The 24,906-nt window shown below is 42.7% G+C and overlaps 1 protein-coding gene across 1 annotated transcript; it reads right to left on the bottom strand.

Annotated features, from left to right (window-relative positions):
* Window positions 1–175: 175 nt before the first annotated feature.
* zfyve26 (zinc finger, FYVE domain containing 26) lies at window positions 176–24,900 on the bottom strand. Its single transcript, XM_068721535.1, has 43 exons — window positions 24,818–24,900; window positions 23,957–24,244; window positions 23,733–23,808; window positions 23,380–23,466; window positions 23,031–23,180; window positions 22,319–22,658; window positions 20,784–20,908; window positions 20,436–20,600; window positions 20,262–20,350; window positions 20,004–20,155; window positions 19,677–19,910; window positions 18,208–18,816; window positions 17,836–18,000; window positions 17,557–17,702; window positions 17,092–17,335; window positions 16,266–16,529; window positions 15,954–16,073; window positions 15,587–15,757; window positions 15,104–15,337; window positions 14,660–14,765; window positions 13,361–14,211; window positions 12,604–12,803; window positions 12,288–12,392; window positions 12,036–12,158; window positions 11,596–11,772; window positions 10,261–10,510; window positions 9,830–9,928; window positions 9,401–9,588; window positions 9,076–9,215; window positions 8,756–8,784; window positions 8,424–8,560; window positions 7,942–8,162; window positions 6,705–6,852; window positions 6,132–6,341; window positions 5,452–5,667; window positions 4,832–5,029; window positions 4,329–4,409; window positions 4,108–4,235; window positions 3,722–3,902; window positions 3,194–3,253; window positions 2,550–2,732; window positions 2,335–2,385; window positions 176–2,144 (listed from the first exon to the last, which is right to left on the bottom strand). Exons 2-43 carry the CDS (start codon window positions 24,145–24,147, stop codon window positions 1,932–1,934), a joined length of 7,857 nt encoding a protein of 2,618 aa, XP_068577636.1. The 5' UTR covers window positions 24,148–24,244; window positions 24,818–24,900; the 3' UTR covers window positions 176–1,931.
* Between the last annotated feature and the right edge of the window lie 6 nt (window positions 24,901–24,906).

The following is a 24,906-nucleotide window of genomic DNA, read 5'->3' as shown; positions in this document are numbered from 1 at the left end:
CGGAACAGACTTTATGCTAAGCTAAGTTAGCCCGCTGCTAGCCATAGCTACATAAGTAGCATACAAACATCAGATTGGCATTAGTCTAGCTAACAAACTAATGGCAAGTAAATGAATAAGTGTATGTCAAACTTTCCCTTTCATTTCAAGAAACTTGGCAGCATTAAGCTCAATATTCAATATTATTGTACATTGTTTTTATTATTTCATTTCATTTTACAGGGGATGGAGAAATCAATTACATTTCAAAGTCATTAGTTCCTGCATCATGAAAGCAGTAACTGTATTACATATTTGACCAAAAGAGGTTTATTTTTGTTAAACTCAGTAAGTATAAAGTGCGGCAGTGATGAGACAACAGTCGAAGTTAAGGAGGATTAGAGTGCAAGAATGTCAACACTGGCTTCTTTTCATCTCTTGCTGATCAACACTTACAGTAATAGGAAGATTTGTCAGTCTCAGTCCTCAGACTAGTGCAGCAGAGGGAAGCAAGACAAAGGGACAACACAGTATCTGCTCCAAATAAAGAAGACCGTGACCATGTAATCAAGAGTCGTATCCTTGAAAAGGCAGCTTCAGCAACATAGTTGATTGTCATGTAAATTAACTAAAAACATGTTTTGTGGTGGCAATGCTTTTTGCACTGGTATCGTGAGTTGGCCAGGGTGTTTCTTAGTGAACAAAATATGCAAAAACTGAATTAAACAACAGAAAAATATGGCAAAAGTGAAATCCCTTTTCTAACATTATTTGATTGATTATCTGTGTAAGTTAATCATTGTGGATTTATATCATTCAAACAGATATTTGTCAGGTCTCCCACTAGAACAAAGTGAAAAGCATGATTTAAAATTAGCAACACTCTGGGAAATTATTTCCAAAACAGGAGACACAAGATGAGACATAAAACTAGACATCCAGAGACAAAACTAATGAGTTGATATTCTGGATCAAATCAAACATGATCTATAAGCGGGTCCCTTTCTGTATCCAACCTAAAACTTTTACTTCCGTGTACATTTCTCAACATCATCTTAAATGCCCTAAAATACCTCAACTCCTGCTTGATATTAATTTCCCTTACCAAAAGGGAATATACGCTGAAAGCTGGCCTTAAAATGTGCTATACAATATCAGGTAAAACAGGTTAACAGCTTCACCAGGATTACAAAAACAAGATACTTCATTTTAAACATGTACCGTTCTTGGCGGAGGACATCCAATTGCATTGACGTCTAAATTCACACTCTGAAACAGTGAGGACACATAAATAATAAAAATAAACAAAAGACAGGCAACACATTTATCACAGGCCCTCCATTCAGTTAAAGATATTTTCCCTTTTGGCAGAGGTAGGAGATTAATCCGAGTCAAATACTGAGTTCTACATCAGTTTATATTGTGTAAGAACGACTGTATCGGTTTACATTGCAGTTTGCAATAGTTGTTGTCACAACGGTCCAGTGACATTGTTCCCTCTCAAAACGTGTACAGCAAACTATTTCCAGAATGAAAATAAAGCACGGTGGTGATTTGTCCGTTTTACGGACAGGAAGGCTGCACAAACATTAAGAGAAAATGATCGTCAGGGTTTCTAGATGTTTCTATTGAAATAGAAACATTTCACAAACCTCAAATTTGAGCATAGACACCAAAATCCTTTTGACTCCTGTGGCCCACATCCACTCCTCAGCACACACCGAGTGTAAAGTGCGCTGTATATCAATCATTATAATAATCTGCATGTAATGTAACATGTGCAACAGCTGCTCTCCTGATACACCCAATGTGCAGTCATATCTATCTGAGAGTTTACTACTCCTCCACCTCCCCACACGTTTCTATCACTGTGTAACATTAGAAACCCTGGATCCTCCTATTTGGGGCTCAATTGTTTTCAAGTGCTGTTGGTGTAATCCCTTGTCGTGCCTTTACCTGGCATTGGGTCGGCCCTGGCGCTGCTGAGATGACTTGCTGTGGTGTTCAGACAGCCACTGGCCACAGATGTTTTGCATCACGGAGTCCTGCGCTCCCTCGGCGGCCTGGAGGACTTCCTGGACCAACGGGCCGGCTCGGCTCGGCTCCAGCTTCACCGCCAGCAGGTACGCTGGTCTCAGTTTACTGCACACCAGGTAGGCTTTGATCTGCAGACGGATGTGATGAGAGTTAGACTCCTGAGTATTTTTAAGAGATAAGGATGACTTTCACAACAAAAATACCAAAGTGACCCAAGAACGAGGTAATTGTGATTTCTATGTCTATTCAAAAAAATAGCCTCAGGCAAGAAAAACCATGATGGTGTCAAGCAGAGGATAATAACATTAGATACACTACCTTGCTCTCTGTGCTCTTGGTCTCCAGAATGAGACTTTCCAGCTCCTTGGCCTAAATCAGATAAAAGGACAGCAGAAAGTCTTCATGACCAATGTGCTGGAAATTGCCTGCAAGCACTTGGCACAAATAAACACAAAGACAGACATCATAGAGCCAAGTCACGGTCATGATTAGTTATCTAAGTACACTCGTGTCTCTTCCTTGTCCGTACTCACATCAGCTGGTCCCTTATCTGCAATGGAGACACAGCTGAGGATGAGGGCGTCGCAGTCGTTCTTGGTGGCGGTGCCTGATTCACCGACACATTTGAGCAGCTGCCGTACGGCTCCATACTGCCTCTGGCGGACGAGCCTTTGGCCGGCCCGCACGTACACCGCCTGGGCCTCCAGCTGGAAGTCCTGAGGCAGGAAGAGAGCGAGAAAGAGAGGATGAACACTTACCAGTAAACATATGTTCACGTTAAATCTTGCGTCCGATCTTTCGTTAGTTTTTGAGTTAATCAGCTAACGAAAGCTGACTCTTAATGCTCTAAATCAAATACAATAAAATAAAATCAATTCAATCTGCCATTACTGATGGGCAAGGGGACAAGTTTTTGATCTTTTTTTTGTCTGTTGTCCAAATGTTCTGAATGATTTTAGCAAACAATAGTGGGAAAATTTGTCACCAGGACAAATGAAGAGTAAAGGACATATGGGGACAAACATGACATGTTGGCAGAGGTATTCTTTCATAAATACTAAATGAGAGCAAATACTTGGCAAAGATACCTTCACTCACACTCACACACACATACACACACACACACACACACACACACACACACACACACACACACACACACACACACACACACTACCTGTATGACTCTATATGCAATGCCAAATCCTTCTTCTATGTTCTTTCCTCCAAGCATCACCTGCAATGACACAAAATGACAGGATGTTCTTATATCTATAATATACATGAAACACAGAAAACAATCAGGCCTTTGATATTTTACATTATTTACATGTGTTCATAATGAGTTCAACTTAAACATCTTCAAAAATGTTTTAAAAAAACATTCCAGTAAAAACATCTGACCTTAAAGCCTCAAAAAGATAAAACTGAGGTTCACTTTGCAAAGCTTTTGTTTAGAGAGACTGAAACTAAGTGCATTCAAAGACTTTGGATTAAATATCCATGACTGGGAGTTGATACCCTTTAAACAAATATCCAATAGTGCCTTGATATATATATATATATATATATATACTTTTCACATAACTCCAAGATCTCTGATCCAGAGGTTTAACTTATGAATAACATCAGCAGTTAGGTAGTGTGCCATTTTAACAAACCTAATCTTTCTAAAGTTGATTATAGATTTTTAAGTTAACCTCACCTTGCAGGCAACCTCAACTTTCATGGGGCTTCCTCCAAACAGTGTCGGTGGTGAAGTGGATTCGGGGGACTTGGACTTGGGGGAAGGTAAACTGGTCTTTGGCACCTTAGAGGAGGCCGCGGTCTCACAGCGTTGGAGGAAACGGGTCACCTCCAGCTGAAGCTCAATTGTGTTCATATGCCTGACAAAATAAGACAGAAGCGGTCCATACTTTAAAAAAAAGAGTCTATTTGACAGGTAGCAAACGTGTGAATCAAAAGTGGTACTAATAATAATATTACTATAAACTCGAATATAAAAATAAAAACATTTTAATAATAAAAAAAGAGGCAAACGTGTTGATTTATTTCTGTCATGTAAATTGAAATAAAGATGTGTTGAATAACCTGGACACGTCACTGGACGACATCATCTTCCTGAATGAGTTGACCTGAGATCTTTTCCTCACAGCTCCCCGACCTTGCTGCTCCTTCAGGTATGTCCTCAGGTGCTCTTTGGCACTGACCAACCAGCGCTGTACAACGCCACGGTCACGTTTAAGGTACAGTTAAAAAAAAAAAAAAAAGTTTTGCAAACTCCAAAACTGCAGTCATAAAAAGAGATATACCTGATTTTCTCCCAGCTGTAGGTATGAACTGGCTCCATGAGTGAAGAATCGGATACAGGTCATGGCCGCCCGCACCTGATCCTGTCCAGGTAAACAGTATTTTACATATTACAATAAGTATAAAAGGAAAAACAAACAACTCACAAAATTGTATATTTATCAAACTTTTCTCTCATCTTTGCTTTATCACTGATTGAGTTTTACCTCTTTAGGCCTCAGACATAGCTTCGCATTAAGGGATCAGGATTACAAGAAAAAACATTTTGGGAACCCCTGGTTTAAACTATAATCAGTAATTATATGGTACTCGTCTCAACCACAGGGCCTTTTGGGACATTCATAATGTAATCTAAAGGCCTGTTTTTTAGTCAGTTGGTGCTAAGGCACAGAGCATGGAACTTTGATTTCCGGTAAAGCCAGTAAAAATTTTCTTTCTTTTTCTTTTCTAAAATCTAAAAAGAATTTGACAATTCAAGAGATAACAGAACATTAAAGAGTCTAACCATCATGAACTGCTGGAGCTGGTAGAGAGTGTTGAAGTATCCCCGCCGCTGCAGGAACTGACAGGAGGCCATGAGGTAGCGGCTGCATGATTCCAGGCCAGGGTCCAGTTTTTCCAGTATGCCCTGCAGCATGCCCAGACGTCCCCGCTCCAGACTGGGTTGCAACACACCCTCTAGAAAAACCTCATCTGGGCACTCCTGAGCCACGAGAGAGCAAAAAGACATGTGTCAAACTTTAGTACAATTTCCTTCTTAGAAGAAGAAGATGCAGACATACTCTGGTCAGCTTGCTCAATTTCTGTACTGTAGCTATACACTGCTACTTGTTAAACCTTCCTTTGGTGCAAACAGGGTACTAAAATGTAATTTTACTGCATTGATGTTGATTAGACAGTGTTTAGGCTGACATCGGCCAGATTTGAGATGGTGTCAAAAGTCAGAAGTGGGGTCAGATTATCTTCTGACTTCAGACAAACAACACAACAAAAGAGGATTAAGATTTCTGGTTCTACTGGTTCTGGTGCTACTTATGGATCTGTGAATTACATTAAATGAAACACATCGCTTGTTTAATGAAAACCTCAAAGCATGCCTGAATGCTCTTCACAACAACACCTCACCTTGTTGAGCAGGTATGTCAGCGCCTCCGTCATGCAGTCATGACGAATGTAGAAGCTGATTAGTGCCATGTGAGTGCCGTACGTGTTCAGGTAGTAGAGACACTCCAGGTGGAGGTTGCTTCTCTGTGTCTGACCCTCTGGTCGATCCACAGGACCGGCTTCGCACAGCGCGTCTTCCAGCTCCCGCAGGGACGCCAAGATGTCCTCACCAAGAGACTGACGGAGATGCACAGACAACACAAACATCGCACAAAAGGTCAAGGATTTACAAAACAAGCATTAAAAAAAAAGCATGCACATGTAATTCAATCTAGTTTGATAATATATAAGCTTATTGTAGTGGTGCATGTTGATTAAACAGGTGTTACTGGACCACTAACAGTAGTTTCTGATTACAGATATGCTGTACTTAACAAGGCTCTCTCACTTGAAACTCCTTTGTAATCATGGCGTGACTCAACCTCACCTCTACTGTGTTATTACAACATATGATGCCTAAAGAGAGAAAAGATGGCAACTGAAATAATTAGCTATGTTTTTAATAAAGATGGGAATTTCCTATTGCTGTTCATGAAAGGCACGTCCCTGTGCATATCATTTCAATTTCATAGACATCCGACATGCCTACTACTGCAGAGATGCTGCTTGGATAAAGACAGAGACTGCCACCATTTTCCTACCGTGGACAGACCAGGTTGGACAGTGGTCTCCAGGTGCTGGACAACCTCCTGCAGCAGTAAGGGACCCAGGTTGAGCTGGTTGCGATCCACTGGAGCCTTCAGGAAGCGGGCAAACTTCTCCCTCGCTCCAGAAAGGTTACCTGCCTTGAGAGATGCCATCCCCCAGGCCTGCCACACGCCGCCAGGGTCCAGGCCACTCTTGGTAGACACCTGGCATAGCAGCCAAACAACCAGTCTCAATAAGAACAGCTATGGAATTTAATTTCTGCATTTACCTCATTGAATCATTAAATTGATTGGGACGGTTAATAAGCTGCCTAACTACCTGAATGTTAACCTCGAGGTGCTCTACTTGTTAATAAAATCAGATGTTTATAACAGAAGCGTGGCGCACAAAACGGAAGAACCACAGGGTTATACAAATTCAAAGTTTCTTAAGCCAAACAAAAATCTTACAACAGGCAAACTTATTAAAACAGAGCCCTGGAGAGAGTTGGGAGTACGATTGAAGTGTGGCAATAACTGTGAAATAAGATACATTTAAAAAAACAAATGAACCACCAACTGCCTCACCTCCACTGCTAGCTGGTAGTGCTCTGCTTCCAACAGCTGGTTACGGAGACGTGTGACAGCAGAAGTCTCCAGAATGTCATCCAGAGACGGGATATATTTGTAATTGGCCGTCACTAGAATTTTGAGCACGTCTACTTTGCTGATGTAACTGTGGAAACAGAGAATAAAATAAAAGAGGGTCTTGAAGTATATTTGTGTAAAATCAATCATATCCCTAATTTGAAATGTATCCATGTATATTCACATTCATACTGTGATATTGACGGATATATTTCTGGCGGTCCGGTGAAGACTTCCTTTTCCCAACACTGCTTATTGTTTACAGTTTGCAGCTTGAGATGCGAGACTGGAGTTGCAGTTGAGAGAAGAAGCCGGTTCACGAGATCATTTTAAACCAATAAAAGCGAAATCTTTGCCAGACAATCACAGTTGGGTTCCAAGATTGCACTCAACCAACGCCTGCTAGCACTCGGACTACAAACGGAAACGAATGCCTGCAGATTTGAATCTTGTCTATAATCGTGTGTGTGTTGGGAGTGGGGTGGTTATTTTGTGCTTCTTTAATGTCTTATCTTACTATTTTATTATTTATTATTATACTTGCCCAGCAAATCTGCTGAGACCCAGTACATTACTTCTCTCCTTGTATTATATATGGTTAATGTTCTTTGTGCATGGTCCCTGTTCAAAACATGATATTTAATTATTTACTGTGCTTTTCCTACTGTCACATGTCAAAATGTTTTCTGTGGAAAAAGGCCTGAAGGTAAATGCTGATTTAAAACCTGTACAAACTTGTGGTCCAACCACACCGGTGTTTTCACTTATGTTACATGTTACATTAGGTTACCTCCTCTGAGACTGCCTGGACATGTACAGAGCACACTTGATTGACAGCCCACTCCTTCTTTCTGGCAAGGCTCCTGTTATCAGGGTTTAGTGGCACTCCTAGAATAGCTGCAGCCAATTCAAACCCGACTAAAGGTTTCATTTGAGGTGAGCAGAGTCAATGAAAACACCTGTGTGGCTCTGCAGGGCCTTTAAGAAAATAACAGGAAATAGTTAAGTGTTTAACTCCCAGGCTTTGAAGCCTCACCCTTCCTCCACAGCCAGAGATAGCGTCGCAATTAAATCTAATAGAAGTGAATCTCCTTTGATCCGTCTCACACTCACTTTCCCACCATATAAATGATGGCACAGTGTCCTTAACAACAGAAAGAACTGGGTAACATCTTACCTGTCACATAAGGCGAGATCCTGGCTGCGGCCAACCTTAACAAACATCATCTTAGCGCTGAAGAGCAGCTGCCGCATGATGTCGGTGAGGAGGCAGGCGTCCACCTCTGGATTGGTCAGCTTACGAGACAGAGCTCGGCAGTGGTTGATGAGCTGATGACCACATGCCGTCTGGTCATTGTGCAGAGACAAGACTGCCACGCAGAGGTACGCACTGGGAGCCTTGGAGTTTTAGGAAAAGACAATAATTAGTCTTAGTAGGTTAATTCTACCTTAAGACAACTGAATAACAGTATAGTGATCTGTCAACTATGTAATGCTAGAAATAAACTCAACTTTAGGCTTGTTGTACTGCACTTAATCAGAAATTCTACACAAAAATAATCCATAATGTTAAATAGAGCAGCATTCAAGGAATATAAGATTGTTACAGTGTTTGTGCATTTAATGCAAGTCGCCTGCAATGAGTTGAAAATGACTGACCTGTTCATAGTAGAACTCGCTCCGCAGCAGCTGGTTCTCTGCAGGGTTTGTGCTGAGATGGATCCGTCGTTGGACCACTTCAGGCAGATGCAGCATCCCGTCGAGAGCTTCCTCTGTGACCGCGGGGCTTCCAGCCACTGCACAAAGACAGAAGAGCAGAGAGAGACATCATCATCATCATGGCCTCTGTACATCACTGATTTGAGAATGGCTTCATTTTGGATATTCCAAGTAGCCGGTGTGCTTCTTCAATCCTACATCCTTTCTTGACACATTTTATTCTCAATCAGAGTAAATAGTTCACATGCAATTTCTGATTTTATTTAATTTACCTTCAGCTGGTTCCAGTTCATCATCAGAACTGAAAAAAACAACAAAAAAAACAAATACATTTAGAAAAAACACAGTAACATGTCTGATTTTATATAAATATACTCTGGTCAGACACTTGAAAAGGAACTGAATTGTTGTAAAAGTACCAGTTTCCAATATAATAATTCTAGGTAAGTGCACATATACAGCAACTGACCACTCATAGGCTGTGAATGTACACAACAAGTTGTAAAATAAAACCTTTTAATTTTTGGATGTTCAGTACCTAAAAAAGAGTTTTCATTTGAAGTTTGCATCCCTTAAATCTAGAGAGTCTTACTCTGGGTGAAAGTAGGCGTAACACCGGTCACAGACTCTGACTTCTTCATCTCCTGGGCAGCCATCGACAGCCATCTTATGTTCTGAACACGAGTGGCAAACCAGACAGCCACATCTCCGACAATGGTGCCGCCTGTTGAACTGAAAAAGCAAGAGGCCGCTCATTTGGTTGTGAAATATTAAGGGACAGAGGTGAGGTAATTTAATGTGAGGTAAGTTTGGATTTTCTTTACTTGTCAAAACTGGGAAATTTGCTTATATGCCGGCAAGTATTTATTTTTAATTCATGACAACATCAGTTGTCAACCAGTGTTTTGCCCACTCACCATGGTGAACCTCTCACGCTGGCAGACCATGCACACGTCCCGCTTGGTGTCAGGGACCCAGTCTTTGCGGGCCGGGGGTTGGTCCGGAGGCTGGAACTTGGCAGACGAGCGCCGTTTTCTCCCTGCGGAGCTTCGATCATTCTCCCTGTCCGTGCTGTTTGAGGAGGAGGTGTGTGTTGGCGTGCTGCCTGGAATTAAACACAAGAAAGGAATCATTTAGAAAATCACAAGTTTCAAACCAGGAACTTCAATCAATAGTTGAACACTTAACACTAAATTCACATACGAAACGCCATCAGACAAATAACTTAATTTGCTGGGGAAAGAACGTATAATCCCTTAACAGTGACTCTCCATGCAGGGAAATTCTCTGTGGAGGATCAATATGTGTATCATATTATTACTGTTGAACAAGTGCAAATGTCTCACCTGCAGAGTTTGCTGGAGATTCGATTCGACTGGAAGATAGGGAGCAGCTGTCTTGAGCAGGACATTGCATCAGCGCATCCTGGAGGCTGATTACAGAGTCTGAAAAACAAGCAGTCAAATATTTTGGCACTAGTTGCTGTGGTAACTGGCTGTGCTAAAACATGAACTTGAATGCACCAACAACAATATCTTTTGGAGCACAAGCACATTTTGTATTTGATTCCAAGCCAAGAACTAATCTTTAAAAGATCTTTTTTCACATTTGCACCAGAGGGCATCAAAGGCCTCGTCAGTGTGTACATTTGTATGAGTTTGTCTCAGTTATGTATATGTTACACACATAACATTGCTTCCAGTCCTACCCACTATCTGTAAACACGTATCTGCATGTGTCGGTGACTGTCACCACACAAAGCTCACTCAGCACTGACCAGATCGAGACCTCTCCCTCGGGGCGCAGGGGAAGTCGAGGGCTTTGCCGGCATAGTCGGTCAGAAGCTTATCGATGTCCTCGGCACTGAAGCCGGCCTCCTGACCAACCAGGAGGCTCCGGAGGGTTCTCACCGCCACTTCTGCCCAGTCCACCTTCAGGTTCATCAACAGCTGCTCGAGCATAAGCAGGGGCTCCGACAGCAAGGGGAAGTACTCCTGTCTGGCCGCTGGGGGCAAAGTCAGCAACACCTGGAGGATAAAACAAATCCGCTGATATTAAAACAACCTAAAGATATGGAGCAATTCAGCAAAAACAGTTTAATGGTGCGAAACCAACATGTTCGACTAGGACTCATCTTGTCATTTGCTGAATAATGGAAGAATTAAGAGTACAGGACTTTAAAATTGGCCGTATCACTCTGTGGCAGAAGATAAATACTCATCCTTTCCTGCGCAAATATACAAGTTGTTTGGAATGGAGATATGGATGGAAAATGGAGAAGGAGCAGTCACCTCTAGGTCTTAAGGATTTAAGGATGCATTCAGGTGCTCTTAACTATTTGTGAGCATTCGATCTCTCAAGATATCATGGAGGATCTGTAATTTATTTGCCTCCTATTCACACTAACCCTTTCCTCTTTCAACCTTTTCCTTTCCTTTCATTGCACGGCCAGAGATGAACTGAACCACGGAAGAGCTCGAGATTTAGACCTTCTAATTTTGAGAGGAGCAATTAGATCAATACTGCCTAACAGGATGGGTTAGAATGAGCTCATCAGTGTCACTGTGGGATATCGTGACAGATTTATCACTGTGAGCTGCCAAAAAAAAAAAAAAAAAGCCTCAGAGAATGTGGCAGCAGAGAGAGGATGCCTTTGAGGGAGAAGGAATAAGCAGAGCATCAAATATAATTGCCTTGTGGTCACACACACACACACACACACACACACACACACACACACACACACCCGTTGTCAAGCTAAATGAGAAAACGAGGTCAACAGTATGATCCTTTACATAAGTGGGCTCATTGATAGATCGAATAAAGTTAAAAGATGCAATAAGCTGCATAAAATCAGTGACAAGCGCATGTGATGGGTAACAATCACATGTGTTTAAATCCTCTGTCCTTTGAGTGAACTTGTGAGGAAATAATAATACGTAAAAATGTAAAAGAAAACAACTTTTTCCACAGAATTTAAAACAGATTCAAAATGAGTATTAATTGTTCGTGGATAAGATGTCTTGTTCACATTTATGTTACAGCACAGACACTGCTGCAGATATCACCACTAAACACTATTAAGGATTAGATTGGTGCAGCATTGACAAACCTTAGAGCCCAGGTGGAGGGCGTGGATGTGACGTCGGCGTGCTGGAGACACCTGCCTCTGGAAATGCAGAGTGAGGTAGTCAGCCAGGAAGTGACAGGCAGCCAATCCGGGGCGGCGGTCCAGAGCGCGCTCACAAACGTCTAGGCCGACCACAAAGTCTGAGAGGCCCTCAAGTAACTAAAGAAAATAAGTAAGATACGAAGCACATTAACAAAAAGAGAGAGAAACTGTCACAGTAGTAACTAAATATGTTAGTCAAAGGCCTCACAAACACTTATAAGGCTTTCTCTCCTCTACATACAGGAGTACACATTCACAACGATGAGAGTTTATTGTAAGCATCTGCCAAATTAGTGATCCCTGACAAATTTAGGAATGTTATTTTAAAGCCTAAAATGAATTTCAGTCTAAAAGTTAACCGGATGTTCAGTGGAGTTGACCTGGAAAGCCTCGTCTGTCTGTCCCTTCTCCAGCAGATGAAGCAATTGCTCAGTCTGTAGCTGCAGCCTCAGCTGGTCGGATACAGGATAGAGTTCAACCCACTGTGTACAAAGAGCAAACTCCTGCAAAAGAAAAAGAAAAGATAAAATATATGATTTATATCATTTTGGATTATATGTATGAACAAATATGTGTTTTAGAGATTAAGTTGTTAAGCAATGAGCAAACAGCTGCAGGTGTATTGTACTTACTTTTGCCTCCACCATCATAGATAACATGGACTCAGAGTTTGTCTTAGACTCCGTCCTCAGCTCCTGCCAAGTAGCCCAAGGAAACGGAGGCTGTAAATTCAGCATCTGCGACAAGAGAAGAAGAAAAGTCAGCCAAAAGTAAGATTTCAAGGACAGGTGTATATTTATTAGTTGTGATATCTCCATTTATCACTCTCCTTTCTGTTGTTTTGAAAGCTTCTACATGTTTCTACTTGGTTTGAATGCTTGCGTGACCACTTTGCTGTATAGATTCCTCTGCAGATTAAAAATAGGTCACTTCACTGATATAAATTACCCAGTGATAGATGTCCAGTTCTTTCTTCTTGAGCTCCAAGTCCGTCCTCAGCGAGGTGTCTGTGCTCGGGTCATTGAGGCAGAACTCGAGCAGCTCCAGGCAGGCGGACAGAGGCCAGCGCTCCAGAGCCTGGAGGGCAACGCGCGCTCGAAGGTTAGCATCGCGAACGCGGAACAGCTGACCGATACCTTTATCTCCGTCTGAAGATAAACAGGGAGAAGAAGAACAAACATTTTAGTTACATTGATAGCAGTTGTAAAGTAACTGCTGCACTCAACATATGTTGTTTTAAGGAATACACAAAATTGGAAGGTAATGTCTTAAATGTGTTTGTTTTGTTCTAAACCCAATATCAATTTACTGTACATATATATTTACAGTGATGTAAAACACAGAAAATAAGTAAATCTGCACATATGGAACCAGTGAATGTTTGCCATTTTTGCTTAATAAATTATGTTAATTGTTTATAAGAAATTGTCAATTTAAAATGTACTGTTGATCAACGTAAAGAGACTATATATACGTGCTGCATATACATGTAGCTGGGCATAATGTGTTTGTTACAGACGAAAGTTAGGTTGAAGCTCATATTAAAAAGCACATCAAGTGCCACCAAAGCATTAGATGAGCTTCAATATGCTGCCTTCTGTTAAAATGCATCGTTGTTATTGCTGCTGAGAGCTACCAAAATTTCGTTGTATCACTACAATGACAATAAAAACCTCTTTATCTTTATCTTCTCATCACGTCTCACCTTCTAAGGCAGCACAGGCCAGTATGCGGTCTCTTAGCGCCCCCTCCTGGCTGCAGCCTTGCCCGTACAGCTCCAACAGACTGAGGGCTCTGCTGAGGTCTCTGGAGGACAGAGCCTGCTGGAAGGCCTCGGCAGCCACGGCCTGGGCAACTTCATCTTGAGGCCCAGACAGCAGGAGACTGACGACGGGTTTCCCACAAACAACCGCCCCTAGTCCGGCAGAACCCTCCTCGCCCTCACTTAACAGGGCGCCCAGCAGCGGCTCCGCCATGGTGTGAAGGTAGGCCCGGAGAATAGGGAACTCCTTCAGGAGGTTATCTGCTTCACGAGAAATCTGCTCTCCATCTAGGGCAACCTCTTTACGGCTGCTACGGAAATAGCCAGACCATCCGGAGGTTTGTGTCCGGGCGGTTTCTCCTTTGCAGGCACTCAGACACGCCAGTGTGGCCAGTAAAGGGGAGCGAGACTTGAGGAAAGACAGAGCTGACGGTGTGAGGAGGAAGGCGCTTGAGGAAGAGAGGGAGGAGGAGGAGGAGGAGGAGGAGGATGGTGGCGAGGTGGAGAGGTTGGTGGTTGTAGGCGAGTGGTCCTCCACCGAGTCCTCAGACTCCGAGCTCGGCTCAGACTGAGGCTCTGTGATTCTCAGGGTCGACACGTGCTCCTGAGCATGCTGTTGGAGCAGGATGGACAAACTGGCCACACCGAACACGCCGTCATCTTTCTTGGCCCGATTGGGATCGCCGTCGTCAGCTGGACAGGAGATCCACACAGGCAGAGTCTCACAGCATCGCTGGACAATCACCTGCTGGACACTCAGTCGCAGACCTTCCTGCTGCAGCAAAGACAGCACTCTGGGGAGTAAACAGGACATGAAATAGTTAACTAAGCGGTTGCCTTCACACCACTCCTTCTTATCTCATTTCACCTTTGTTGTAGATCTCCTCTTTCACATCATCATTAATGGATGGTTTAGCAGCGATCACAGAGTAATATTAAATAAATGTTCCTCATTTTGCTGCTCTTAGACATAACAAAGCCTCTATTGTGTCACACTTTCTACCATCATTTGCATAATAATAATAATACGTTTATTTAATAAAGCACTTTTAATACAACACAATTCACAAAGGGCTTTACAAGAAAAAGATATTATTATATAATGATTTGGATTTCAGTTTTATTCAGGGAAACTATAATTGCACCGTGTATGACCATTTCTACAGTACACCAGCTTAGCTGCAGTTCAGGTAAACTTGTCTAACAAGAACTGCAGCGTGTGTTCACATTAACTGTGCATACCTGTCAGGGGACACCTGTCTGTCAAACAGCAGGTAGGAGAGGAGCTGAAACGGGGCTTGAAGCAACACCAGCAGTGGATTCCCGAGCTTCACTTCGCTGCTCTGATCTAAGAGAAACAGTAAGAGAGGCAAACCAGAATAAAACCAGGTGTAACAAGAGGAAGAGTCCCTGCTGGCCCACAGTAAAGTCAGTATTTAGGTTAGAATTGCTGTAGTTTGGTATAAAAAGTGATTTGATTCCCAATACCAACTGGGATAATGAGTGAGTGTTGTGACACTGAGATAGTGACGTCTGAGCACTATGCACTTAAACTATTTAAACTTTTAAAAAGCTGTTGTTAGAGGTTGTTTTTGCCAAATTTATAGGGCAGAAGAATCTTAAATATACGTTATTCTATTTTAAGATCAGCATCTCTCCAAAACACACCCCTCAATGACAAATTACCTTCTGAACCAAGGCAGCGCACTAACACAGATGCCAGTGTGTTGACGTAGTCGAGGAAACTGCGCACGTAATCTGGTCTGGCGAGATCTCCGCCTGGCTCGAAGGGGCAAAGCTGATCCAGAGAACGAAGCAGCTGCTTCATGCTGGAGCGCACGGGGTGGGCATCGCGCTCCGACTGCTTCAGACTGGCCTGTTCAACCAATTGTGCCAGCAGAGCGCTGCCCACGCTGCCCTCTGTTCAAACGAGAGGTAATCATCAATCATACAGACTTTCCCACAGAACGCTAACGTGGAACAGCTCAGATTCTCTTCTGGTTATCCAAATTGTATCTGACATTACACAAAGGAGTGACAAACAATCCTCTCAAATCCCTACGGACACATACAACGGATCCAAGTGTAATAAAACAATTTGATTGACATGTACAGTTCAACATTTGACTACCAAAACAGCATCTGAACATCCACGGTTACGGAGCCGACCTGTGGCATCTGTAGCGGTGCTCAAGATGTGCAGGGTGGTCTCCAAACGTTGAGCTAGACCGAGCCGAGCAGCGATGGACTCTTCACTCAGGGCTGGGTAGCAACACAGGAGCACCTCCTGGATGCAGCAACCAAATGGGCTGGTGAACACTTGGTCTTCCCCAACAGCTTCTATGAACAAGAGAGGATCCAAAACAAAGAAAAAATGATGCACATTTCATTCATTTTTCATATTAAATCTCTGGTCAAGAAAGTTATTTTGTCTGCAGGTCATTAGATTGTCTATTTCCATTAAAAGCAGCTAAATGGCAAGTAAATACACATTTTCCTATTCCCATAATGAAAATGTTGGAGTAATTGTATTCACCTGTTTTGACAGAGCTCTTACTAGTGGCAGAATGATTCAGGATCTTGTTGATCTGCTGTAATACAATAGGAAATCCACAGATCCCCTCAGAACGTGGAACCTTAGGGTCAACTCGTACTCCTGGGGAGGCAGACAGGGATTGAAATTACTACATGTGCAAAGCTGCTAATAAACACATGACGCTGTAGTTGGTCTTGTTTCAATTTCCATGTTCAAGTAAATCTGCTCTGCAACCTGCACCATCCATATAAATCATCATGATCGCAAAAAATGATTCCAAGAAAGACCCCAATACTCTCAAACACTGCAGACCTCGAGCCTCCAGGCTGCTGCTGAGTCTGCGCTCTGCGGTGTCCAGCAGCTGTCGGGACGTCTTCCAGAGCTGACAGTGGCAGCAGGCCAGGTCGAAGGCCGCCATGGCTGCCGGGCTGAGCTCCTCCAGCAGTGTGTAAAGGAGGCCAGAGGGGTCCGAGGTGCAGCGGCTCAGCCAGTAGCCATCCTCCAGTGAGGGCATCGGGTGAGCAGGGGTGCTGAGGAGACGGTCTGCTATGTCTGAGATGGAGTAGAAAGCCACTCCTACGAGGAAAGAAAAAAAAAAACACACACACACACACACACACACACACACACACACACACACACACAAGTCAGATCCTGTGTTATCTACTGTGCATGATAAAAGGTAATAAAACTATTGAAAATGTAAACCTGGTATATCTGGCTGCGCAGAACTGTAATAAGCCCGACCGATAATTTAATTCAGCCCAAATGAAATGCCTGTCTTCTGCCTGTGAACTCATTGTGCGTCACCAGTGTCTTTCACATGCTGCTAGCTTCACAGCTACTAACAACAGCCATGTTGGTCGTTTACGTCCGTAATGGGGGAGTAGCTTTGGAGGGAGGCCTGAAGGTCAGTGTGGCCGACTGTCTCGCTAGAATTAGCAACTTTTGCTAAATCTGCTGCTAGCTACTTTCATTGGAAAAGAGTTGGCAACCCAGCTTTAAACTGCACTCACTCTGTGCAACAAGGAGGATGAGACTATCTTTGGTTAAATCCTAAGCAGGTGGTTTGAAATGCATTTTCATTTCTTGAATTAAGAGCAACATAAAATCTTAAGTAGGAAAATAGCTGTCGAACCTGCAGCAGCAGCACTTCCGATGGCCTGCAGGGTCGATAGCCCACTGCTGCCCAGCCGACTCCTTCCTGCCACCGACACAGCTGCTGTCCCCAAACCCTCTGAGGAGGATGAGGATGAAGACCTGGACTGGCTCTCCATCTTCTGCTCCACCCGTCCAAGCTCCACCAGCACTTCATGGTAGCGTTCCATGAACACCAGCTCACCACAACAGGCAGACGCCTCCAGATCAAACACCAGAGACACCTGCAGAGAAGCCACGAAACACACCATGGAAAATAAAGGTTTACCTAAAGCATGGTTAGGTAGTAAGCATACGAGTTGTGGGACATGTTATTAGTTATTAGTGGTACTAATATTATATTAGTAGTAGCATCAGTATAAATTGTACTTTGTGTATCAAAATGAGGAACACTGACTTTTAAGCTGCTAAAAAAACAAAGCTACATCTAGCTTGCCGCACAGACCTGATGAGCCTCCATGAAGTTTCCTTGGTGGATGCAGGACATGAGTAGAGACTCTGGAGGGGACAACATGGCGGGGACAAGCCAGCTGTGTGGACCTCCGCATGGACAAACCCCCAACTCCACACAACCTGTCCCTCCTCCACCATCTGACAAAAGGACAAATAAACACTTCATAAAGCCACACAAATAACAAAAGTCTTTAAAAAAAAAACGACAACTTTAGAGGACAAAAGCCTGGATTTAAGTCCTTTAAATGACAGGCAGTTGTGTATGCGTTACCTGATGCACTCGCGCTAACTTCTCCATTGTGTTTCTCCACTGAGGTTTGTCTCTCTGCGGCGTGTCTCCCTGGTCTCTTGCTTCTCCTCAGGCTCGAGCTCTTGCTGCGTCCCAGAGGAGTGACGGGAGAGCTGACCGCTGACATCTGGAGAGGACTTTCTGAACCTGCAAGTCAATTTACCATCAAGATTTAGAGAATCAATGCCACAATTCTATCTGAACTCATCCAGCACTGACGCAAAAACAAGAAAGACCACACACATTAAGATGAGGCACCGGTCAAATGTTTGTGAATTTTAGTTATTGTTGTTGATTTTCTTTTGCTATGTCTTGCATGCAGAGAGAACTAAAGAAATATCTTGTCCATCTCACCACTTCCACTGCCCTGATTGCTGGTGATGATCTGCAGCCTCCACTGAGCCTCTGCAGTGCGTTTGGACAAACTCTGCAGACGAGGCCCGAACGTCTCAGCAGTCACCGAGCAGCCGAGGTTCTCCGCCGCGTCGGCCTCTTGAAGTAGTGCTCCTCCCGCCTCCTGACCCTCCTGACCCAGCACACACATGCCCTCCAACCCTTCTTTCAGCAGCTTCAGGAAACCCGTCATGGCCGTCATGTCGGTCAGAAACCCCCTGCAGCCCTGGATAAAGTGTCCCAGCTCCAGGTGACTACGGTGGGCGGCTGATGGTGAACTTGAACACAGCTTCTGGTTCTCTTTCCTGCTGTACTCAGTCTCATCTGTCTTTGCTTTGGTTCCCGACTCTACATTTGTGTTTCTTGTATCCGGTAAAAGTTCTGACTGAGTGACATTCCCTGTGTTCTGGTTCCAGTTTGTTTCTTTTTGGATCTGCTGGGAAAAGTCAGTGGTGGACAGGAAGAGAAGGGAGAAGATGTTCTCCAGGAGCTCCAGGCGGAACATGGCAGGAATGGCCTCCAGATAGAGCTGACACTCTGACAGGTAGTGCTGGAACAGTAAATGGTAACCTGGAAAACACAACAAACAGAGAAGATCAGGGTGTCGTTCAGAACTATATAAGAAAAGAAAAGGTTGAAAAACAAAGACAACCTCGTCATCTTTAAACAACAAGATTCTACTTGTCGTATTCCCACTACAGACGCTTGCTGTGTATTAGTGTATTATCCCTGCAGTGGATGACCTAATCAAATTAAACTTTGCAATTGGATTTAGCAATGAAAGGAAATACTCATGATTTTAGCCCAGAATCACCATAATATCATAAGTATTCAGGCTTTGCTCTGATCAGACTAAAACAAAATAATGATCTGGATGTGGTGATAGCTTTTGTGCTTCAACGCAATGGACAGATGCAAGGGTATCTCACGCCAGCGTGTGCATGTGGCATTTCCTGTTTACTGGCATCGTCTGTGGTGTGATGAGGTTAATCCAACCTCACAAAGTGATAGTATGTGGTTCCTTTTTTTTTATTATTTTCTTTCTTGCAATGCTGTGACTTTATAGTCTCTGAATATTTGTATTATTTCTCACAAATTTGTTGTTATTTTTGTGTGAATTTCCAACTTTTATTTAGAATTGTATCTCTGAATATTCCCCCCTCCCCCCAGCTGTCTTTAAATGTGTTGTCAGTCCAAAACCAAAAGATATTCAGTTTAATATGATATAAAATGGAGAAAAGCAGAAAATCTTCCTATTTGAGAAGCTGATAAAAGCTAATTCCAAAACTAACTTTAAATACTGTATATTTAAACAGGTTATCCATGAAGACAGCACTGTCTACTTATTTTGCAACAAGATTATAATCAGCTTAAATGATCAGACAGGAAACTATTTATTTCACCGCAGAAAAGAAAGACAGCTTTCATACCTTCTGAGGACGATGGGGTTTTATTTTGGTCCGCTTCTGCTTCAGAGAGCTGCTGCTGTTGCTGCTGTTGTTGCTGCTGCTGTTGTTGCATAGACTCACACTCGGTGCAATTTGAGTACTTATGTGCATTTACACAAAGAGCATAGATGGCATACTTCATGGCACAGAAGCCCTGAAACAAAACTATGTTCCTCTGCACACCAGAGCTGAGATTACTGACGACCTCGGTGTCTTCTGCAGGGAAAAGAAAATTACATTATTCTTTTGGCAGTCAACCCCAAAACATTCATGTCAGACAACAAGAGAGAGGACGATGAAGATGCTGACCTGTTCTTGGTGAATTTGGCAGTTGCTGCAGCAGATCCAGTATCTTGCGCTCCTCAAACTGAGCCAAAGGAGTCAGAGAATGCAGAATATAGAGGGCAGAGTGATTGTCCAGAGTGTGCAGCTGTGCCAGCAATGCCTCCATGGAAATCCCTCTGCACAGACACGGTTATAGAAGACGTAAACATTAACCATAAATAATGATTGAGATGGAGTTAAGTGCCAGTCAAACTTTGTAAAAACAAACAAAAGAATGCTTACGGATTGCTGTTTTTACACCATTCAAGTACTCCAAGCTGAGAGGACAGAAGATCAGAAAACTCCTGCAGAACAGAGTCATTGGCTGGGGCCTAAAAAGAAAGAGAGTGTATCAGCAAATGACACATAATAGCTGTAAAATAGCTGTAGAGGTGGAGGTACGAGATGGTGTCTGACCTGCTCTCGGTGAAGGATGCCGAGCAGCGTTTGGGCCGAGCTCAGACGGCGACACTGAGTCCATCCGAGGAGCAACAGCAGACGAGATAAAGGCTGGAACTCCAACCTCAGTAAGTCTTTCAGCTGAGAAAAGTCCTCGTGTTTAATCAGGTCAAGCGCAGTAACCTACAGGAAGCAACCAATCTTATTACATTACTGCATTTCATCACATGTGATCGCTAACCAACTTCACTTGACTATCACGTTCCAGAACTAATCATGAAAAATACAGAGTCATGATGCTACTGAAAGAAGACTGTGTACATTCCATTACTTACAAAACTAGTTCTACTATTTCTGTTTACTTACCAGGACCTGCTCAAGGAAGTGCTTTCCACTACTAAGGCACTCAAAATAAATGGTCTTCCAGATGGATGGACGATCCTTGTGGCAACATAAACTGAGGGCCAACTTCTCGGCTTCAGGAAGGTCCACTAAGAGGGCGATATGATAAGAGTGGAAACAAGTTGAGTCCTACGATCCATAACAGGCTATTATTTAAAGGTTATAAAAGAGTCTCAATTAAATAATGATGCCTCTGTTTGACCTGTATGAGTAAACGAGACCATCAGCGAGAAGATAAGACACTTTCTATGTAGTTGTTCTTAATGCCTGTCACCAGGTCAGATTCACCATGAAATCAGACACACAATTTACAGCACACACAGACCGGAGAGCTTATTGTATTTCTTACATTATATTTTGTTGTTCTGGCTGATAATGAGGAAAGATCAGCAAAGAGAACAAGAAAAGAATTGACTGCAGAACAAAAACTTGAATTACCACCTTGCGGTCATATACTTCTGCTTCTGTGGCAGAAGCAGAATATGTAAGGTGTGTAAGGTGTAAGTCGCACCTTACATCCATGTGATCAAATGTCACAGGGACCTTGACCTTTGACCCATTGACCACCAAATTCTAATCAGTTCCTCCTCGAGTCCAAGCGTCCAAGTTGACTTAGTTTCACCATCGTCATATTAGCTATTACTCAAACAGAGCCACTAATAGATCCATTACCTCATCGCTATGCATCCTGCAAACAGCTGTATTTAAAGCTTGCCCCCAAAACGTACAACACAAGGAGGTAGTGGTCATGGAAACACTAGAGACTGAGGAAATAAGATATTATGGGAGGCATTTAGGGGTAAACCATTGTTCGACATTGCTTTGTGTGTCTTGTTCTTTTTTTACGTTTTCCCTTGATATAAGTTTGGCTTGTGTCATAAGTAAAATACGAAGAATAAATGTCATTATTACATACAAGCTAAACCATAAACCACCCATCAATCTCCACCACTGGTTTAATGCCACACTGTAAGCAAACAGCAAAGCTGCAGAGACGTAAGAAAACCTGTCACATGTACAGTTTTCCAGACACTCAGTAAAATCTGTTGAGCGTTCGCAGCCACAGAAGCAGAAGTGTGATTAAAAGAGGAAAAGAGGCGAAGCCACAGTTTGCTCTTTAAAACTTGAAGCACAGAAGGCAAAAAAACAGGTATATATTCGTATTGGTACTATAAAATAAAAAAAGCTAAAACAGCTCAGAGGAGGAAGTGATTTATAGGAAGTTGGAACATATACGGCTATTTTACAAAGCAGTCTGTTCAAACTAATCAACATGGAGATAACTTAAAAGGCCACATCAGACATTCATACTGAAATATGTATTTTAGTTAAAGCAAATGCTGATGATCCCAAAACCATGTTAACATCAAATAACGCTCAACTTCTATTGATGAACTCAAGAGTCGAAGGAGAGAGATGTTCACCGCGACCCGTTTATATCGGAATAAGCAAACCGTAAACGGGCTTCTCATTATCGGAGCGGAACACACTCGGACTACCTTGTGTTTCAGGCGCGCTCCTCAGCAGACGATCCCTCTGAAGTCTCAAAGCGGCGGAGCAGTAAACAGAGACGAGGGCATCGCACCGGGGGCGGAGCAGCGAGCTCAGGATCCTCTCCTCCTTCAGGGGCTTGTCTCTGGCGGCCCACAGCGCCTCACACAGCGCCTCCAGCTGCCCGCCGCTCCGACCGGAGCTCCATGGCATCACAGACAACACGGCGTAGATCTCCTCCACCCACTCCTCCACCTTCTCCGGCCTTCTCTCCGGTTTTCCCAGTACCTTCATCAGGTGTTGGATGAAAGTGTGCTGCAGAGTGTGGTCCTCTGTGCATGACTTGTCCTGCAGGAGGAAGAGAAAAATATATACGTAGACTCAAAAAGTTTGATTTGAACTTTGAGGATTTGCAGATAAATCATGTTAAAATTAATTTCAACATACTTTATAAACAGAAAACAATAGTTTTTAATATATAAAGACCCACTTAATATGTTTAAACCATTTCAGATTTTGTATTTAAGACACGCAGAACAACGTATACAAGTAATGTGAATGTATTATTCTGTCTCTTCTGACATCCATAGCCATCAGTTTTATAAATTCAATGGACACATGTACATAAAAGAGATTTTATTTCTATTTTTACATTTATGTCGAGCAATATATAGAGATTTTAATAATTTTGCTTTGTAGTTATAATATGTGTGACTCTACCTGTAAGAAGTGCGATAAAGACTGGGCGAGTCTGGGCTTCTTTTTCTCCAATAAGGTCCGCAGGCAAGACTCAACAGCCGCATCTGTTGTGCTTGAACCCTCTGGAGCTCTTTTCTCAGACTGCATGTCCAAGAAGGCCGTGTGCAACTCCTGCTGAAAGATAATTCATCTCAGTCTATGGTCACAACACGTAAAACAGAACACATCAAGTTAATCTCAGTACTCTTAGCCTGTGTAAACACAAAGTTCTGTCTCAATCTAATTAAAAAGGTAAATGCTTTCCTATCTAGTTTTTGCAACTTCATTATCAACAGCAGACAGTTGTACAATGAGATGAAATGATAAGAACCTTGAGAACAGTGTCTGGTATGCTCTCTGAGCCCAACTCCTCCAGGAGGAGAAGGAACTCCAGCTCTCTTCTGACATCGAGAGGGACCTGAAGTGGACCGTAAACAAGAGTCGAGATATTTTGTCACATCATTTCATAACACAATGAAATGTAAAAGAACACAATTATCAAGATTGTATTTCTGGTTGCCAGGAAAGATTTGACCAAAACAGATTTTGTATGTTAACACAAACAGAGATGCTCTCAAATACCAACATACAGCTGGAGGATGAAGTGACTAAACATGTCGTTTAAGAGTAACTCAAATAAGCACAATAGAGCGAGCTGCGATACTGGATTCTTCATAGTGCTACCTGCTCTTCTGTCCATTTCTCCAAAACCTGAAGCCAAAACCAAGCCAGTTTGTGTGGACTGCCCACAGACTCCCATCTGCAAAATAAACACAGTGTCATTAAATCCACAGCACAAATATAAGGGTTTGGTTTTGGGACTTTTACAGACTTATAACAGTACTGCCTTACATTTTATTTATCTAACAATTCACAATGTCTTGTGAGCATGCAGCTGCGTGACTCACTTGAAATTGTAAGGATGGCAGACAATAGCTTTGATTATGTCTCGTAGGTTTTCTGAAAGTCCTCCCGTTGAGTTAACCAGCTGTGGCACACAGGCATTGGCTAACTCCCACTCTCCATGCTGCAGGCACCTCTTGAAGTACTCAAACAGGTCCTGAAGAGAGGTCTCAGCCTCACGGCCGAAAGGATGCATGGCCACTTTCACTGGGACACTCCACTGATCAGCTGTCACAACTGGAACAGCAACTTTACTTCCATATAGCCAAGGAGGACGCTTGAGCTTTCCTCACCTGAAACGGAAGTTTGACAAAACAAAGATGCATAAATTGTGTTTTTATAAAGTCAATAAATACGGAAGGATAATTTAAACTAAATATAATTATATCTGCAAATAATCATGCATTCACAACGTCTATGGTTTGTTTGTTTTGTAAACAATATTGTATCTATATATTTTTTCTTCACGTCACAGAGGCAAGATCTTAAATCATAGATGTGGGATGTTTTACAGCGTTACACAACTCATTTCTTATTTGGCAAGTCTAACGTTACCTTTAGTTGTCTTTTCAAACAAACCACGAAAGTTGAGAAAGAAATCAAAACAGCTGCACAGTGAGCTGCTCAGTCAGCGGGATTAAATAAGCCTTTAAATACGCGTTTAAAATGTCAATGTGTCCATCGTCTCCTCTCAGATTTGACAGCTAACTTACCTTACTGTCTCCAGTTAGCTAGCTTTAGCATTAGCTACAAAATATTGCTGACTGGCTGTAGCTGAAACGTTAAGTTAGCTAACTTCCGTAACAGCTGTCAGGCACACACATGAATCAATAACAAGTTAGAGAGTATTTAATGAAGTTACTTACTCATTTCTTTGTAATGTTTCCCCCGAAAATGGGGACTATTTACACTCCCAGCTACTGTTTTCTCTCGACCTGTTATGTTGAGAGGCTAG

The sequence above is a fragment of the Cebidichthys violaceus genome, unplaced genomic scaffold, assembly GCF_023349555.1.
Source record: "Cebidichthys violaceus isolate CVI_PGR_0920_01 unplaced genomic scaffold, fCebVio1.0.p SCAF_28, whole genome shotgun sequence".
Taxonomy (NCBI): Eukaryota; Metazoa; Chordata; class Actinopteri; order Perciformes; family Stichaeidae; genus Cebidichthys; species Cebidichthys violaceus.
This window is presented reverse-complemented; position numbering and strand designations above follow the sequence as displayed.

Coding starts and splice junctions, on each gene's coding strand:
- zfyve26 (XM_068721535.1), bottom strand. CDS start 24,147: ATGCATCCTTTCGGCCGTGAGGCTGAGACCTCTCTTCAGGACCTGTTT. Junction 10,511..11,595: donor CCCTCCACCTGGGCTCTAAG/GTTTGTCAATGC, acceptor TTTATCCTCCAG/GTGTTGCTGACTTTGCCCCC. Junction 2,145..2,334: donor CCAAGAGCACAGAGAGCAAG/GTAGTGTATCTA, acceptor ATCCGTCTGCAG/ATCAAAGCCTACCTGGTGTG.